Source organism: Melopsittacus undulatus, chromosome 8, assembly GCF_012275295.1.
Source record: "Melopsittacus undulatus isolate bMelUnd1 chromosome 8, bMelUnd1.mat.Z, whole genome shotgun sequence".
Classification (NCBI taxonomy): domain Eukaryota; kingdom Metazoa; phylum Chordata; class Aves; order Psittaciformes; family Psittaculidae; genus Melopsittacus; species Melopsittacus undulatus.
In genome coordinates this window covers 21,819,115-21,838,439 of record NC_047534.1, presented here as the reverse complement: position 1 = coordinate 21,838,439, position 19,325 = coordinate 21,819,115, and the positions used below count along the sequence as shown (strand labels likewise).

General features: G+C 38.8%; 1 protein-coding gene across 4 annotated transcripts in view; it reads left to right on the top strand.

The window, feature by feature from the left end:
• Positions 1–19,325, top strand: part of HIPK3 (homeodomain interacting protein kinase 3) — a 100,692-nt gene that overhangs the window by 59,909 nt on the left and 21,458 nt on the right. For all 4 annotated transcript variants that reach the window (XM_031050252.2, XM_034065148.1, XM_034065149.1 and 1 more), the window contains exon 3: positions 18,731–18,854. In XM_031050252.2, coding sequence (XP_030906112.2) covers positions 18,731–18,854 — 124 coding nt within the window. The remainder of the gene's footprint in view (positions 1–18,730; positions 18,855–19,325) is intronic.

Genomic DNA, 19,325 nt, shown 5'->3' with positions numbered 1-19,325 from the left:
TTGTCAAAAATTGATTTTAGGAATTGAATTAGAATATTTTTTTCATTATTTTTACTACTGTTTCTCAATGAAGCATACTTGCTGATAACTTTTGGATATGTGCATTTCATCAGCTCTTTGAAAACCTGCATGCATTACAGTAATTATGTACAAGGCTTTTATATAAATGTAACAATATATAGAGCTTAAAATGCGTATTAGTTTTATCAGCTGAAAACCTTCATAATTTTTGGTATTGGTTTGTGTTATTAGGATAGTGCTGTAGATTACGAATTGGTGGTAACACTTAGTGATAACTGCCAACAAAGTCTTGATGTCAAGAGTTTTGTTTGGACTGGGTGTTGTGCCAAGTGCCTTTTTCTGAACCCCGCTGTTTGTGTTTTGGAGCTGTTAATTTTGTCACTGTTGATAATTAATCTTTCACTTCTTGCCATCCAGTACTGTTTTAGCTCAAGATCCAGTGTGTATTGCTTTATATAAAATATGTTATTTGTCTATGTGTATTTTATTAAGAGTGTTTTTAACACCATAATGTTTCTATCAGCATTTCCACCTACCCCTGACCCCTGCTCACACAAAGAGTGATTTCTGAGGTTCATTTAAAATATCTTTTGCATCTTCTTTGCAACTTGTGGAGTGTCTTGAGCTTCGTCTTGTGGTAAATCCAAAGGCTATAACTTAGGTTTCTGGGCTCTCTAGAACCTAATGAATGAATGAATGAATAAATAAATTCTCTGATTCTCTGTTGGCTGCTCCTGGTGGGTGGCAGCAGGGCTGGAGAGACCTGGCTGCTCTTCCAGTTCTCTCAGTAGCACAGCGGATTGCAGGATGGTGTCTGTGCACTGAGGTGCTTGCTATTGCCATCATGAGATAATCACACTGGGCACAGTGTTGGTGGAGATGCAGTCAATTTTAGATGCTTTTCCTCTGGAAGAGTAGCTACAAGTGGATCAGAGGGTCTCAGCATTTTTGGTAACAAGAGCCCTAGGAAAGCAAAAGGATGTAATCTGTAGATTATACTGTATGGCTTTTGATGAGGCTTTGGTTTTATTCTAGCCTTGAATTACTTCTACAACTTCCACTAAGAAAGTATTCTTAAAAGTTTTCGTGTACATGGGATGTCACTGAGAAGGCTCTGTAGTTGACTTTGGTGTCTGTCTGAGTATGCTGAGCAATTTCTGTAGAGAGAGATGCTGGCAAAACTCAAGTGCTTAACTACTACTGAAGTTTATTTCTTTCTGTTTCTTTTCTGGGGTCTCTGCCTTGCCAGTAGATGAGCTCTTTGAGTCTCTGCTCTGACAGGGTTGATGAAGACCTGTTTTTTCATGACCAGCACCACTTACAGAGTCATAGAATGGTTAGTGTTGGAAGGGACCTCTGGAGATCAACTGGTCCTTCCCTCTGCCAAGGCAGAGCTATCTAGAGCAGGTTACACAGGAATGTGTCCAGGCAGGTCTTCAGTGTCTCCAGAGTGGGAGACTTCAGAGCTTTCCTGGGCAGCCTGTTCCAGTGCTCTGCCACCCTCAACCTGAAGAAGTTCTCTTGGTCTGTGTAATTTTCCTGTTTAACACAGCTTTTAATACAGGCAGCAGTTGTTTAGCTGTTAAAAACCTACCAACAAAGTTAGGAAACTGACAAGTATTTAACAAAAGAAAAAACCTGCAACTCTGTAGGGTATTACATGGAGGGATAATTGGGAATTTGTGTTGTTGGTGCTTGTGTACTCCACCCTGCCCTCTGAATTACTGTCCCACAGGGTGGTTGCTCACTGCATGGTGACACACACCCTTTGGGATAGGTAGTTTGTAGCCAGCCACTTGTCTTCCTGAAAGAACAGCTCCACAGTTGCCTAAACATAGCAAGTGCTAATTTTATTTCTCTTCATCTCTGCTGTTCTGGGGTTACATTGGCTGTTATTATGAAATGTTTACATAGGAGAAAAAAAACAAAGAAAAAGGTCTATCTGTGGCATCATTATTAGCCCATGCACAAGTGATACTAAATGACTTTCTATTCCCTCCCTGTTCTAATGGAGAGCTATCTGCTGTAAAATTAGAAGAGAAGCTCCAAAACTTGGTCTGGTTATTTGGTGCAGATATGCTGGGTTGGATGGTGGTCATGCCTGTGTGCAGATTCCTGTTTTGTGGCTATTTTTTTACGCTTAAGCATTTCCATTCTGTGTGTACAGAGGATCGGGCTTACATGAGACCACTGGCTGACTCTTGCAAGGTTGTGTGGAATAATGCTGATGTCATACCCTTCAAATTATTTACTTAACCAGCATATGTAGGTCATATTCCACCAGGATAAATAACCTGCATCAACTTTAACCATTTCACCGAAGAGAGCGTTGTATGAATTAGGAACACCAAATGCAGAACAGTAACCTCAGTCCTTCCTTTATGGACAGAATTAAACTTCTACTAGAAGTTAATACTTTAATTAGTGCTGTTCCCCCTCCTGGCTTGGGAGACCTGTAATTCCCTGGTTTGTGTGTGGTGCTTGCGTTGGATTTCCAGCCATTTCCAATCATGGATGCTAGGCTGATGCTTTGGGGAAGGCATCTGGAGTCACTGCAGGCCAGCTGCTGGAAAGGGGCAGTGTTCCTGCAGTTTGGATGCTCCAGCATATGCCATGGGATAGCTCATTGGGCATGTTCAGGATGAATCCTCAAGAGCCAAGTGCCTGTGCTTGGCACAGAAGTGAACAGGAACCATTGCAATGCTGGAGTGAGAGGAGGAGGAGGAAGCAGTGCAGGGGCTGCTATGGGAGGCTGGTGTGAGGCTGGACCCCCAGCTGCAGTGCTCTTCTGCAGCAGTGGAGCTGCTGCACACCAGTTGGAGCTATGTGATGACACGTGTACCTTTTAGAAAGCTAGTGTGTTCATTTCTAGTTGCTTAAATGATGTGAAAGGCTGCTCTATATGGTTGTATGTATTGTTTGCACACAGCCACCCCCCCCACCATGCGTTACACACCTGCATCCCTCAGTCTTGGTTGTTCATAAATTGCGTTGCTTGTGAGTCTTTAGTGTACATAAAATCAGATGCCACAGCTTGTTTCCCCTTTCTGCTGTGCTTTGATTTCACCTTTGCTTCAGAAGTTTAGAAAGATATTTTCAAGCATTTTTGCCTTACCAGCATGTTTTCTGGGGCTGCATCTTCAGAAAGAACTCTTTCTTGTCAGATGAAGTTAATGTTTTGTCAAACAACTGTCTTGCAGGGTTGAGGGGAAAGTAAAAATGAAAGGCAGTACATAGGCTAGTGTGTATTAGAAAGTCAAAAAGTCAAGTATTATGTGTGTGTGTATTTATGTTATTTTGTGACAAACTTCTTTAGGGTATCAGTACTGCTGGGTATCCTTAGGAGTTCAAGTTCCTGCTGTTCCGCTCTGAAGGATAAGTACTTCATGTCTGTAAATCAATTATTTGTGGGGGGACGTATTTACCTTATTGATATACCATATTAGTTCTGTGTTTGGGGAATGTTTCCATCACTTGGAAGCCTGTGGGTGTGTCAGGAATAGTGATAAGTGATGAACATGGTGGACACACAAGGCTCAGGGTGTCTCACTGCCAGCCCTTGGGGCATGGATACCTAATGTGGAATGCACATGGGGAGGGTGGTGTGTTTGAGCAACTCCTACTATGCTGCAGGTAGGTAGCTGCTGCAGCACTGCTCTGAGAATCACTGGCTAATCAGTGTAATTATTTAGAGTATTTAAGTATCTTCAGTTAAGTAGCCAGCTTTGCTGCTTTAATAACATCTTACGCAACTGCACCCTTCCCACGCTCCTCAGTGTCTCAAGGCAACGTGGCACAGGAGAATTCTTAGTGTACAAGAGGTAGGAATGCAAAGGGAGTCGCTGAAAGCAGTGTGCAATTAATAATGTTTTCTTTTGCAATTCAAAGTATCTTTTTTGTTGTCTTCTTCCTAAATCTGTTGTCAGTTACTCTATTTACAGCCTTTTTCTTTGAATGAACTGTTGTATGTTGCTAGAGAGCTGGTAGCTGAAAGGGATTAATACCCATTTCCCTGAGTGGATTACCTGTGATGTGGTTAAAGAGTCTCTTTGTATTCTTCATGAAGCTTAACTTTTAAATTAAACTGGATTTTAAAGAAAATGCTTTAATTTTTGTACATTTCATTTATAGTTTTTTATTTTTTCACCATTAGCCACAATCTTTTTTTTCTTCATTAGGCTCACATGTGACTTACCTAAGAAAAACATCAAATTTTTCTGTCATGCTTTGAAATCTGATTTGTGGAATTTGCACTAGAAACAAGTACATGCTTGGGGTAATGTTTTTTTAATACATTTTACGCAAATATTTATTAAACATGTATTCCAGTAAAACAACAAATGCATTTCAAGTAGACCTAGGTGTCAGTACAATATTCTTTTATTTGTAAAAGAGAATTCTTCCTTTGCTTAATCTCATTATTTCTCCTGTATCAAACATAACCCATTGTGTAAAAGACAGGATGAGACGGAGGCCTGCAGAATACAGGTGTAAGCATCTAACAGCCTTCTGGAGAGTGTAAAGCCAACTGTGAATGGTCAAAGATACAGTCAGTATCTAGTCTCTGACAGTGACTGACAATAAAAGCCTAAGAAAAGACAAAGGAGCAAAGAAGTACATTTATATTGACAGTTCCTAGTATGTTTTCCTACCTGCTGACTTTTTAGCTTCTGTTGGTTGGACCTTTAGTGCATTACAGGCAGGTTTTTTGTTAAGACGTATACTTTTGACATGGCCAAATCCAGCAGTGGAGCTCCAAGGTGCAGTTCTCCTTTATGAAATAGATTTTGTGTTTGTTGTATAAAGAGTTCCTGATGAGGAGCTGCTCTGTGGTACAACAGGCAATTTTATTGCATGAGTGACCAGTGCTTTGAACTGTGATCATTGGCTGGTGATGTTGCTGAGCCAGGCGAGAGCCCAGGAAAACAGGGTAAATTGTGTCATGAAATTTTCCAAGCAGCTCTGTTCGAGTACAGTAGGAGAGTACTGTTTGCTGGTAGGGAAGGACGGAACAGTGACTTGTTTTTGGAGCCCTTTGTCTGCAGTGAGCACATCAGCCTGTCCTGTCCCTAACACAAATGTTTTCTTTGGACTGTGTTCCTAGTGTACTTCAGCCTTTTTGGTTATTCCCCTTTGCCTTCCTAAGGACATTTTGGGGCTCTTCATTAGGAAGGCCAGTGCTCTGTTTCCCACCCAGTGTTACTAACATCAGGAAACAGTGTTGCTGAAAGAGGCTGAAGTTAGACTTCAAAATTCCCATCTTGGAGCCAGTGTTTTTTTTGTTGTTGTTGTAGTTCCTGTTACTGTCACTAAACTTAACTTGAAAATGTGTTGTGAGAAGCACAGTAAGAATCAGCTATGATTCCACTTTGAGTTTGCTTCTTTCTGATTTTAGCTACAAATGGGAATGAGATTAAAAAATGAGGGCTTTTGCCTTGCTATTGACATGGCTCTTGGTGATTCCATGAGATTGTAGGGGTCAGGGGTTCCTCTTACTTGCTCTGCAACTCCTACAGAAATGGAAGCACAAGGGAAGGTTCTGCAAAGGGGAGCAGGGCAGGGCAGGCTTTCCAGCAGTACCACCCTGAGCATGTGTGTGTTTGTGCAAGAGCCGTTGTTTTGAGGGAGATCACTTCTATTCTAGCTAGTTTCTCTGTATATTGCATATATATTTCTTCCATATTGCATATGTGTTAAGAAGCGTGTGGAGAAAGTGAGTGTACATATCTGCGAGTGCTCCTTTTGAGAGCAAAACCAAATGTTTTCTTGAGAAATGCTTGCTGAGAATGCAGAGCTGGATTTGCTTTCCCTGGGAAATGGCTGGGAGTTGAGTTCTAGCCAGTAATTGATTTTTCACAGTACCAAAAATTGAATCTTTTAAAACCTAAAAGTACCCCACTAATATTAAAAATTAAGCGTTAATTTCTTGGTTGGCTGCAAAATATACTTACCCTTCTAACCTGTGACTGATGTATGGTCTAATTTCATTAGAACAGGTAATCCCGTGTCATGCATCTCTTGAATGTTCTTTGCAGCAGGTTTTTTTTGGGTTGGGTTTTTGGCTATTTGGTTTCTTTTTTTTTTTTTTTTAGAGCACTTTCGGAGCAAATTCATGATGAGCTTGTAATAGTCACAGATAAAGGAAATAGCTTATAGGTTTGTTCTGGAAATGATGACTTGACACTAGCCTCTGGCAGTGGAATTTAGGTATCAATAGCATGTTAATCCAGTTAAGTAGCGAGCCTTTCATAGGGAAATACGAGTCATGTGTTCTAGCTAAATAATTAGCTTTAAAGTAATCATGCAACTTGTAAACATTGCCTTGATATTTTTGTTGTTTCTTTTTTTGACATGATTATGACACAGCAATAACTCCCTGTTGAAGGGGTGGCATATGCAGTGGCTGTGGGCGGGATGCATTTTAGGGCATTCTCATCTAAAGCTGTGGTGGTACACGTAAGCACTGACTTTGTCAGCTAGTTCTTTCCTGTTCCAGTTTACTATTTAGAAAATATCAAATGGCATGACATTTATACATCACTTTTTAAAATCATAGCAAGCTTGTACTGAAACATACTGGTGCTTTGGAGAAGTTTGAAGCCAGTGCTCTGTTTTACCTGCCTTAGAAGTAGGTGTCCCAAGGGGTCAGTTATCACCTGGATACAACTGAGATCCCATCCTCTTTCCCTTCTGGGGTATGGGCAGTGGTTTGACAGTTACACAACAGTTCCAATCAATTAGAAGAAATAACCTAGCCAGTTAAATGTGTGATTGCTTATTTCAGTAACTCCTGTTGAAACTTCAGTCTTTCCATTCATAGATTTTTAGCATACTTTTTTGCTTTGTTTTTTTTTTTTCCCTCTGCTGAACAGTGAAACAAAGAAACTCTACGATTTCACTTGTCTCATTTCAGTGGGTATACTGGCACCAGTGGGGGATGAGAAATACACAACACAGTGAGGTATGTGCTCATTCTGTAAAACAAAGCCTGTTTTCAGTAGCTGTCTTGGAAGTTGGTAGAGCTGGCAGTAGTGTGCCTTGTTAAGATGCCATGCCATTCTTTATGAAAAGATGCTGCTATAGAGTCCTTAAATGCTTCCAATGTAAGATTTCAGCACCTGGGCTTAGGTAAAATCTGGTGATGCTTGCTGGGTTGGTTGGTGTACCTAATAGTTTACCATGCTGCTTTGACATTGGGAAGATAATGAAAGCAAGAGAGTGGCAACCAGTCATTTGCCACAGTTCAAATGAACTGCATGTGAGCTTCAACTGAAGTCAGGGGTGTGCAATTGATAGTGAGTCTGGTTCTGCCATGTTTAAAATAATAAAAAATATTTAGAAACAGGATGGGAATCTTTGAGAAACCTTCACATCTGTAGTCTTATGAGTCCTGTAAACCTGTTTACATCAGGTTTTATCTGAAATAAATGGTCCATAAATGTGCTCCACTGTTACAGTCAGAACCTGCAAAAACATATAGAATCAATTCTTATTCTATGGAACTGTAACCACCTCTGGGAGAAAACTCAGTAATTGTAGTGCACTTTATTGCTGCATGATGCCTTATAGGCCTTGAAGTGAACACTGTAATGTTACACTGACCATCCCTGGAGAACGTAAAATGGTAGTAGAATGTAATGATCTGTGTTTTGGAACAGAACCATCTTGCCTTTTATTTCAGAAGGCAGTTGCTTGAGGTCTCCAAGTGTAGGTAAAGACCTCTTTTCTTAGTACTTCAACAAAGTAGCTTTTTGTCTCTAGGTGCTCACTGTACCAAGACTTGGTAAGTTATTGACATATTTCTTGTAGACTATAGTGGATTTTATCTTCAGACTAAAATTTCCTTCAAAGCCTGAAGCTTTTAGGATCTTTTTTTTTTAATATCTGCTGGGTTTTGTCTTTCCCAGTTGGTTATTTTTAGTTATTGATGTTTTCAAAAAGAATCTGTGATCTTGAACCATCGTACAAGCTGATTTGCTCAAGGGCATTTGCATCATCAGGGCCAGAAAATAATAATTAAAAGATAGTTTGTCACTGTCTTCCAGTTCTGAAATGACTAATGAAAGTATTCTTATTTATCATTGTACTCTAATGGACCCTTTTCCTCATAAGGCTATGTTACTAGCCTCTAAGTGTCTTGATGGAGATCCAGTGCTGTTCTTGTTTCCAGCTAAGTCTTCAAGCATTCCGGCATCTTGGAAATTGTTTGATAATGGATAATTTTGCTGCTTGCATTCCAGCAGCATCATTAGGGTGTATGTTGTTTATAGAGACTTTTCAAGACTGGTTGACAGCAGTTCTCCCTCCCTAGGTAATTCTAAACCAGTATATAGGTTTGTGTTGGTAGTTGGATTATTGCCAAGGATTTAAGTGTATTGCCCTGATTTTGATAGTTTATGCTACCCTATTAATGGATAATATAATTTCTTATTCATGTATAGTCAATAAAAGTCTGTTTCAATCTTAAAATCAAGATTTCACAAGGAAACCATTCAGGCAGGCTTTGAGGAAATTCATGTTATACAGAAATACAACTGAGCTGGTGGGAATGATCCTTTCTGATTTTACTCATAACCTGTGAGTGATATCAGTGATTGAAAAGAACTACAGGAACTTCATTGTTATGGACAAAAAGTGCAAAGATTTCTCCTACCCATAGAAGCATCTGTGTGTGTGTGCATGTAGGGACTGTTCACTTTGCAGGTAGCGCATATAAGAAGTTGCTGAAACAGAGCAGTAGTGAGTACTAGTGAAAATCTCTTTCAAGAAGAGATTTGTTTCCCCTTCCCAGTTTCAAGACAAAGAGGTTCCACTTCTGGCTTTAGGTGCACTTCTTACTAAAAGTGAAAAAATGCAGTGTGAAAAATTAAATTAATTTGACTAAAAAGAAAAAATGAACTCTGTTGGTGAAGGCAGAGCACAGCCAGTGTTTGGACCCTTCCTCAAAAGCAGTGACATAATGCAGGGCTGGCCTTTGAAAGTTTGACCTATCAGTTGTGCCTATGGCAGCATAAGCTAATAATAGTTCCTGGGACTAGAAAAGGCAGTGCTTCAATTTGAGGACTTTTTCCCTGAAAAATTCAAATATGCTGGAAACAACACAAGTGTGAATTCTGTGCTTGTATAATAAGTTGCAAGTACCTTTTTTTAAAGTTTGTTAACTGGACTTTAGCTTCTACCTTTTCAAAGAGCAGGAGTTCCCAGTGAATACTCCGACTGTGTAGACTCTCCATAATACGTTAGTCTTCAGGGCAGTGTTCAGGGTTTGGCCGCAGGTTACAATCTCATGCAAAATCGATTTCCCAGTGGTTTTATATTTGCAATTTCTGTTAGTTGTTGGCATTTGAATGAATTTTTAGTTGGCATGTTTTGGTCTTATATTTTGGTGCAAGTCATTTGGAAGTTGAAACCCCCTGACACAGTATGGTGCCTAGATGCATTGTGGGTTTCATATGGTACGTATGTCAGTTCTCAGTTTAGGACATACTTGAGAATGTTTCATAATTTTTATTGTTGTTATATTAATGCATTTTTAATAGTTCAAACGAAAGGATGGTTGTGTTCTTGGAATAACTACGACTGTTATTTTTGTGAAGTTCAGGAAGCGTTTTTTTGCTCCTCATGCTTTGCCAGCACAGTGTCTTGTCTTGCAGGGGCTTGTGAAGTACTGTGAGATGTTTTCTCTGTACATTGAGAAGAGCAGGCAGCAAAGGTAGCTTACCTTTCTTTTTTCTCTTGGAGACAAAACTTCCTAAAGAGCCCTAGCTGAACAAGCAATGTGCTACAGCCCCATAAGAACATGTGTAAATGAAAGGAAGATCCCTGTCTATTTGATCCATGTTGTTTCTGCTGATATTGCCAACAAGTGTGCCTTTAATAATGTGTCTGTCTCTACTGGGAACAGAGTGAAGTTTTTAGCCATAAATAATGAGCTGTTTGCAATTATTAGTGTTCTGGACTGGACTCAAAGGGTTTACTTAGATGAAAGGCTCCCGTTATTATCCAGTTAGTATCTAGATTCCATTATTATCTTTCTTCTTGTAACTTCACTCCCTGTTTTTAACTTTTATTTGTTCTGACAGCAAAATGATTAACATTCTGCTTGATTAAAAAGAAATCCCAGTGTAGTCTGGTTACCTTCATTTCTTACTCTTCAGTGTGGTGGAAGGTCTGGATTTTAGTACTGGATGTTGGGCAAAAATGGCTTTAAAATTATACCAACATTTATATAGTGAGAAAAACAAGTGGAAAAGCCAAGCCCTGTGCTATATTTTAGTGTTTAGGTAGTGTGAGTTACATTTTTGTATGTAATGTTACTTTAAAGATGTTTGCAGAGCAGAGCTTGCAGGAATGCTGGGCTGCTTTGCTGTAGTCACATTCCTGTTGCAGCATGTTGTCCGGGTCTGATATGACATCAATCTGGATGTAATAGATACAGAGTTAAGCAGTTTATTTTAGGATCTGAAACTCTTCTAAGAATAGAGAGGCTCTCCTTTACACAAGAAAGGACAAGTAAATTAAAATGGGATGCCAGGGAAGGAAAAATAGGGGAAAAGCAAAGTGGAGGAAGTATCTAAGAAAAAAAAAAACCAACCAAAAAAGGAAAAACCCTACAGTCTGGTCCTGGTGGGATTAGAAGCTGAGGTGAAACACATGAAGGGACTGTTGCATATGGATTCTTTCCTCAGTGCAGTGGCAAGCAGGTGGTGGAACATCCTGGAAGGCTGAAGTCTTGCAGTCTAACTTACAAAAATGACCTGTGTAATATTCCTCACCAGCAGTCTGTAGGTTTAATTCACCAGGGGGGAAAATAAATAACCTTTTACGTTTTCTAATGCAACTTCTTAGTTTTGCTGGAACACTGGCAGATGACTTTCCACAGTGCCCCAAAGGGTAAGCAGGCTCTTCAGCACTTCCCCATGGTTATGTGAGTGGGATCAGTAAACCCTGGGTAGTGATGTGACTGCTTCTGGTGGTGTCTGTTTACACCAGGGGTCTAATCATAGAAATTTGTATGGGAGGAACTCCCCAAATCAGCCAGTCAGCTCACTTAAAGGGCTACAGCAGCATACCAATTACAGTTAAGGTTGTTGGATGTTGAGGGTGTTTTTCTTGTTGTATGGAAGATTCCGATAAAATGTGTATCTGTTGGGTATGAATCTAGCAGGAGATTTAGGACTTAGATGAGTTTTAAAATATTCATCAAAATGTCTCTACTAACGTAACCTTGAGAACACAGATATAACTTCATGTCTGTTACCCCACCTGCTCAGTTGTTGCTTGGTAGGTTTTCTGTCATAGCTTCATTGTGATGTTTCTATTTTTTATTTACTTTTTTAACTTAGCAGCTGTCATAGCTACTAAAAGGGTATATCCGAAGTTTTAAGTGTTCATTTCTCCTACAAGTCTTTTGCTTATTTGTCTTTTAAAATAAAACAACTTCAACCAGCATACTGTCTCCATTTATTCTGATGTCATGTTGTCAGTTTGAGTCTAGATTTGTCAATAATAATGCTTTTTATAATCCTGTATCATTCCGTAAATTCTCTGTAACAAAAATACTGACACTTGTCTAAATTTACAAGTTCTTTTTTCTTTGTTTTTCTTCTGACAATTTCTTTTTTTCAGAAGTCAGGATGGTAGACTACAAAAGTCTCATTCCAGTATTATGTAGGACATAATTCAGAAGGTAAATAAGATTAACATACTAGTTCATATGAGTACAGAATGATCTGAAGGCCTGAGGGGTGAATAACAGGACATCACTCTGCCTCTTGGGGAATATTTGTGTTGATTCTTGGTGAGCTTTCTGTAACTCTGTAATTTTAAGTAAAACCTTATCAGTCTGAGTTGCAAAATTTCATGAAACTATCACTTTGCATCATCCAGGCGGGCTTCCATCAGCAGTAAAAACCCCATAAATGCCTTTTGAGGTGGATGAGGATGTAGCAGATGTTCCTACCCTCTCCAGGTGTCTGCATTGCATGTTCCTTTCTCTTGTGGTATGCCTGCCTCAAGAACTGCTGTGCAGCAGCTTATGCTCAAAATAAGATTTCCAGTTGTTGTGTGGTTTCTTAGCCTCTTGGGGCTGAGCTGCAGACCTGCAGCAGTCAGGTGAGCCTTTGCCCTGTGTTGGACGGCAAACCCTTTTGCAAGTGTTGCTGCAGAATGAAAAGAATTTTCTCTCATGTCTTCAGGGTTGACTTTCCTTTGGTCTTGTGTGTGTGGTTTATGTTTTGGTTTGGTTTTTTTTTTAATAGCTGATTAATAGTTTATTATGATCTGCATGATCTTTCGTGTAACATCCATATCCTTGTGTTCTCTGGTATTTTTCCTGAACTATGCAAAAATGAGAGTCCATGTAAATATGAGACCTTTATGCTAATGTGTCATATCAGAAACTGATGGCTCTTTCCCTTGCCTTGTGTCTGCTTGGGGTCCCTAGGTAGTCCTAAGGAAGCAAGCAGCCTGACCCACCTAAGGACGCTTCCTTAGGACCACCATGACATTGTACCCTCAGTCCAGATGTAGGTGCAGCATGAAAGCAGCAGAAGCCTGCACACAAAACTGACTTACAAGGTCTTGCTATTTTTGATGAGGATGCTACAAGCAAATAAAATGGAAGGATAGGAAGGGCCTTCAGGAAGGACAAGCAGAGGGAGATGAGAAGTTTTTGCTTTCCGTGTCAGTGCATCAAGCTGAAGTGCATGAAGCTCCACTGGGAGATGGACGAGGAGCCAACTGAGAGCTTGTGGGCCAGGATTAAAGGGAGGGCAGGGACAGGGGGCATTACACTGGGGCCCTGCTACAGGCCACATGGCCAGAAAGAATCTACTTTGCTTAATTTTCAAGTAATTAAAAACTGATTAGTGTATGGAATACATAAATAAATCACTTGGTAGGCTGCAGTCTTTCTGAGGACAAATGCAATCATGGAAAGGCAGAAGTATAAACATCATCTGGTTTTAATAACAACATCTCGTTTCACGAGAGATAGAAATAAAGTGGAGAAGAGTCTATTGAAGTCACTTTATTATTCTCAGCTAAAATGCTCGAAAAAGGAACACCTAGATTATTATCTTTAGTATATCTGGTAAGTGGTAAGAGAAGGGGTATAAGGTTAAAATTTGTTATGACCTGTTCAGACAAAACTCTTTTTCAGTATTAAGAAAGAGTGCTATGATGATCTCATAATATGATAATTGCTTGTTATTTTATATTATTTGACAGAATTACCAAGGATTTATTTGGGTTTTGTCTGGTTTGAGTTCTTTGTTTTTCCTCTGCCTTCAGTTGTGAGCACTATGTTCTAGGTAACTTTTTTTTTCCCCCAGTGATTGCTTCTTTTTGTAAGTAGTTACATATTTGAGCCTCTCTAGGTAAGGTTTTAACATACTATCTCCTCAAGGTCAGATCACAGTTCAAAGTTAAACTGGCAGCTGCTTGTACCTTACACCTAACAGTGGAAGGCTCTGATGTTAGGTGGGTCTTTTCTAGCCATTTGTTGGGTAGTCCTATGAAATGTTTTGTTATGCTAAAATTAAGTGTTTTCTACCGGGAAATGAGAATTCCTTCTGCTCAGCACTGTGGACACCACTGCAGCGATACCATGGTCCTGGAAGTTCACAGGAGATCTGGTGTCTTGTTTCCTTCTGTCCTCACTGTTACTTACCATGTGAGAGTCTGGTAGGGCTCCAGACTCCTTCAGAGGAGGAATGAAATTATGAATGAGGGGATAACTTCCCATATCATCCCAAACATATTTGTTCTCCCTGTGTTTTGTGATCTATCGTGATGGCCCAAAATTGCAGAGCGGTGGTTTTGATTCTTCCCTGCCACTCAAAGACACTGATGTCTCTATACAGCTTTACTAATGCTTCCAGAGTCTGTTTCTGAGCACTTACATTTTGTTTTCAGTTTAAATATTATCTTCTTAGAATTCAAAAGAAAACAAACCAACCAAAAAAACCCACCAAAAAAAATAATCGGAGTTTGCTAGTTATGTACTTCCTAATGCCTAATCAATCATAGCAGAGTTAAAGAACAATAGAAAACCGTACAAGAAAAGCCAGGCTTCTGAATGTAAATCTGTAATACAGTTTTGCATTATAGATTTACAACATCAGTCCTTTCAAAAGGACAGGATTAAGCTTGTTGCCTGGTGTACCATACCTGTGTTTCAGAGACAAAATGTACATTAGCACATGGCACTACCAGTCTGCATTTTAACATCTCAATAGGCTTAAAAGCAAGAGACAGCTCAGCTATGAAAGTGTTTAAAAAAAATCACTCAAGTGAACATCTTACCTGTAACGTGACTTTTTAAAAGACTATAAATTTTAGTGATGTCATTCTAACAAAATGGCATTAAGATATAAGTTATTTTGACCATGAGGAATATTGTAAAGACTCTTTAGCTTGAATCAAGGGACTTGCTTGAGTAGCTCTTATCTTTGTGCAACAGTAGTAATTTTAGTATGTAGGAAATGAGATACACATATGTTGTCAGATCAGTAGTCTTTGTATTCTGCTGGTTTGTTGCCGGAGAAAATTTACTGTAACAGCTGTTTAATCTAGATGGTTTTTCTGTCCATTGTTAAATACTCTTTAGTTGTTTTTTTTTTTTTTTTTACCTTAGCAGTGGCCCATGATTCAAACATTAAATGTATTCTGGCTTTAAAAACCCCAGCTTTTATAGTTCCATCAGTCTTTAATCTCAGAAAGGGTGGGGGATTTGTTGGTCTTCTGTAGTGAAGCAAGGCATTAGGAACACGTGGCTGCCTCTCTGCCCTTATTTTATATATAGTTCGAGTTATGTTACTGATCATTCATTCTTTCCTGAAGCTTTATAGTTCTAACCAGGGTTTCTTCTTGTGCCCAAGTCTCTTCAAGTCTTTAATTTATATTGTCCTTCTCTGCGTCTTTTCTATTTGATGTATCCTTTTTCAGATGGGGGTGACCAAAACTGAACACAGAATTCAAAAGTGAGCACACACTATTCAAGGTGAGGGGATATCATTAGTTCTATATAAGACGTCATAATTTTTGGTATGTCTTTCTCCTTTAAAAATAAATACTGATGTCCTGTTTATTTTTGCTCCCAAATGTAAGATACTTTAAATGAGTAATCTGTAAAGTTGTCTAGAGTGTTGTTGGATTTTTTTTGTTTTGTTTGTTTGTTTATGTTTGTTGGAAAGTTAGTTAATTTATAACTTACCAATTCTTATGGGTAAGTAATTAATGAAAAATGTATGTTTATTTTCACTATGGTTTACTATACACCATGTATGATCTACCGTCACTGTGTTGATCTGATTGCATATCTGAAATTCCTTCTGAAGTCCATCACAAATGCACTAGAGAGCCAACTGTTTTTTGTATCCTTCATCATCCACAGATTTTGCTATTACGTGGTTCATTTCCACTGCATCCTTCAGATTACTGAAGTATACTTGCCTGTGGTTTTTTTCCTGACTGTCGCTACCTTGATTTGGATCCCTCTAGCCTAGGGTCTTTCTTACATTCTTGCAGGTCTCTTGAAAAGGTTGCACTCCTCCACGTTCATGATAAAGACTGGTAGTTGAAGAAAACGTATGGTACATGGCAATGCTCATTAGAATGCCTATTACCATCTCTCATTAACTTATTTACTTCATCTGATCAATTTCTTAGCCCTCCTTTCTTTAGAAGAAGAATTAGACATCTCAGAACCCATATATGGTTATTCCATTCACAAAGTGTATGCTGGCATTATACTGATCATGGGAGTGTAGAGGGCCAAAGTGTTATTCTCAGGTTTGTAATTTGATTTGACTTTAACTCTTGCAAATTGGGTTTGTTCACATGAGTTCTGTTGATCCATGGGATGACTTTGACCTACCCTTTTGATGACTTTTTTGCATTAGTATTTGTTACAGTGATGATGGTGTGTTGTATCCAGAGCAGAAAATTATTAGTCATTGTTGCAATGAACAGTGGTAAATAGGGGTAATAACTTTTGGCTTATGAGAGAAGAGTATACATTTGGTGTTGCATGCTCATATTACAAACGTCTCCATTTACCTTAAACTGTATAAATTTATAGAAGCCCAAACTTATGGAGAGGCAGTACTAAAGTTCTTATTCAGGGTGTTTGAAAATGCAAAGTTAAAATGACTTGATAAGGCTTATATGCCTGCTTGGAAAGAATTTTGCTGCCAAACCTATAATGAAGAGTTAACAGTGCCAAGGATATACAAGCATTCCTAGTGTTTAGCATCTTTGGAATAGGCAATTGCACCTGGGAAGGAGCTCTGTGCTCCTCATAGAAGCACTGTTGCCTTCAGCGTCTGGCATGGAGGTTGGTACAGGTGGTGGCTAAAGGTTTTGGTCTTGGAAAGGGATCACATAGATGTGTTGAAAATAGTGGGAGACAGGAGGGAAGGAAGGCTATTTATATACTCTTAACTCATCTGGATGGTGGCAACCTGGTGGTCAATAAATAAAACGGTGGCATGTGGGAGACAATAGATATATTTAATACTGCCAGAAGAGAAATAGAAATGAAAATTGCTCAGTCTTTTTAATCTCACTTGCTTGATCTGTAAGGGGTTTGTGTAGTGTGTGTGTTACAGGACCTCCAGTGGGAACAGAGTTGAGAAATCACTCATGCATTCAACAGAACTTTTCATAAGACCATCAGTTCTGGGAAGCTGCTGGTTTTACTGTTTTGTGCTAGGGAAAACACTTCGTTTCCCTCTTTCTGGGTGCTAGGTCAGGTGCTGAGAAGAGAGGAGCACTGGTCTTGCCTCTCTTTAAATACGTCCCTTTTCTTTAGACTTCTTAGTGCTTTTACTGGTATTGCAGAACCACTTGGTACCCATGAAAAACTAACAGATTACTGTATTTTGAAATGCCGTAAATGTTCTCTTATATTTTTTTTTGTCATCATATCTGCCCTTATCCTTCTTTAATTTGCAATCCTATCCCTCAAAAGATATGAGCGACAGACTGACTGTGGCTATTTTTATAGGGTGTACATATTAACTGTTGGGTAAATGTAAGAAGTTTTTAAGAGCTTATTTTAGCAGAAGCATTTGTTAAAGCCCCTATATCCATAGGCTGTGTGTATATTCATTAAGTATTCAGGGTTGTAACATAATACAACAAAAGGAAGCATATTTTAGCAGAGATCTGTAACAACCATGCACAGACATTGCTATTCCTAGTCTTATGGTATCTAGATAAATTAAATTTATTTCTTGGATAATGAACCTAGCTAACACTTACTGCAGTGTCATGATCCCACATCACAAAAATACATATGGTTGATCCCCAGAAGTTTGTTGTAGTCAAATCAGTGTTGATGAACGTGCAGCCTTGGAGCTTGGAGTATGTCTGTGTGCAGCGTCTGCCAACTACTCCGTGTGAAAAGGAATGATGTTTCAGCTCTTCATCTACTGTGTAGCCACAAAATAGCTTCTCTGTCCCAGTGTAGCATGAAAATAAGAATCTGTTCCAAATCCTTTACAAGTTGATGAATTAAAGAATATTTTGATAAGAGTAAATGTAAGAGGAGAAGATAAATGATAATATGTAGGAATTCATTGTGATTGGAAATTGTTTTGTATGTGGAAGGTCAGTGTGACACACCAGCTTGTGCTGAAGCCTAAGATTGTTAAGCTGTTATATGAGTGAGGAACAGTGATTTTCCCCACCAGCTGCGAGGGCAATTACCCTGAAAGTTTTAACCACCTTCCCACTGTTCTGCGACATGTTAAGCTAACAGATAGTGTGTTTTAAAAGTAAATCACTTCATAGTGTGATGCTTGAAATAATACTTTACGTCTCCACATATCTTTCTCTATTAGCATGAAGATATATTGTAATTCTTTTCCCATTTGTTAGTAGATTGAATGAACTGGGATAAAAGGTTTAAAAAGCACAAATGCAATTAAAATGGGTATCTGTGACATACTCGAGTTGTGTTTCATGTGAACAGAGATGTTAAAAGCCCCTTTAGCATCTGTGCCAATGCCATTTTTTTCCTGGTTTTTGAGTACAGAAATAAACTCAGATGCTGTTGGTTAAATAATTCACATCTATTTCAGGTAAAAAATAAGACCTGGTCTCTTTAGCAAGTGCAGTGTTTTCATGTACGTGATTTAACGATTGAACGCATTGAACTGATTTGAGTGCATTAAGGGATTTGCAGTTATGTAATTAAGTTGGTATTTTAAAAAGCTTTAAGTGTGCTGTCCAGCTGGGAAGTGTACAAGTGGATTTTCAGATAAATCTTGTTGTTTGTTTGTTTTTTGAGATAAATGCCTGTGTTTAGGACAGAGTTACAGGCGTATAATTTTGAGTGGATGAATTGTTAAGGACATACTGAAGGAAAGGCAAAAGTGTTGGATCAGTGTTGTGCTGGTTTTCAGGCATATCAATAATTTAATGTATGTAGGAAACCGATACCTGTAGGGAAAAAAACCCCAGCATCTTGGAGCTGTAAAGTTTTGCCATGGATAAAGAAAAACGCAAATACTGATTCTGTGACTTTACTGAAATAATTAGCCTGTGTTTTCAAATAATTTTGAAATTCATGTATTTGTTTAATTTTGAATAATTCAGGTTTATCTTTTGTTCTTTGTTTTGTGTTTTTCTTTGTCATGTGGGATTGCTGAATTAGTGTTTTTCCCCAAGGAAGAAATAAAATAACCATATTTATTTGCAGAGCACCAGAGATCATACTGGGATTGCCGTTTTGTGAAGCCATAGACATGTGGTCGTTAGGGTGTGTGATCGCAGAGCTGTTTCTTGGATGGCCACTGTACCCAGGAGCACTGGAATATGACCAGGTAGTAAAATGTATTTCATAAGCATGTGCACACTTTCAGTAACTAAAGAATTTCAGATCATTGCATCCAGGATTTCAAATGTTCGTAGTATCTCCTATGAAATAGTATTTCTTCAAGTCTGTTCAGTGCTTTTAATTTAGTCTTTATTGATTGTCCTAGAAACATAAATCCTGCTTCTAGACAGAACTGTGTAATGCTGCTTTTCTGAATTAAATTGCAACTTTTTCCCTTTTTTTTTGTTTTGTTTTTGTTTTTGCTGTCTTTGAAAGTAAATGTTAGTATTGGAGCTGCTTATCCTGATACAAACCAAAGCCTGTGCACTATAATCTCTCTTCTATTTGCTAAGGGGCTGACTCTTGAATGCCTGTTTGTATGTCAGGGTTAGTTGTGTTCTGAATACTTTCTGAAGCTTTCTGGAAGTCCAACATAGCTCAAAGATTTGAGAGCCTGTACTTTGTGAGGAACAAGAAT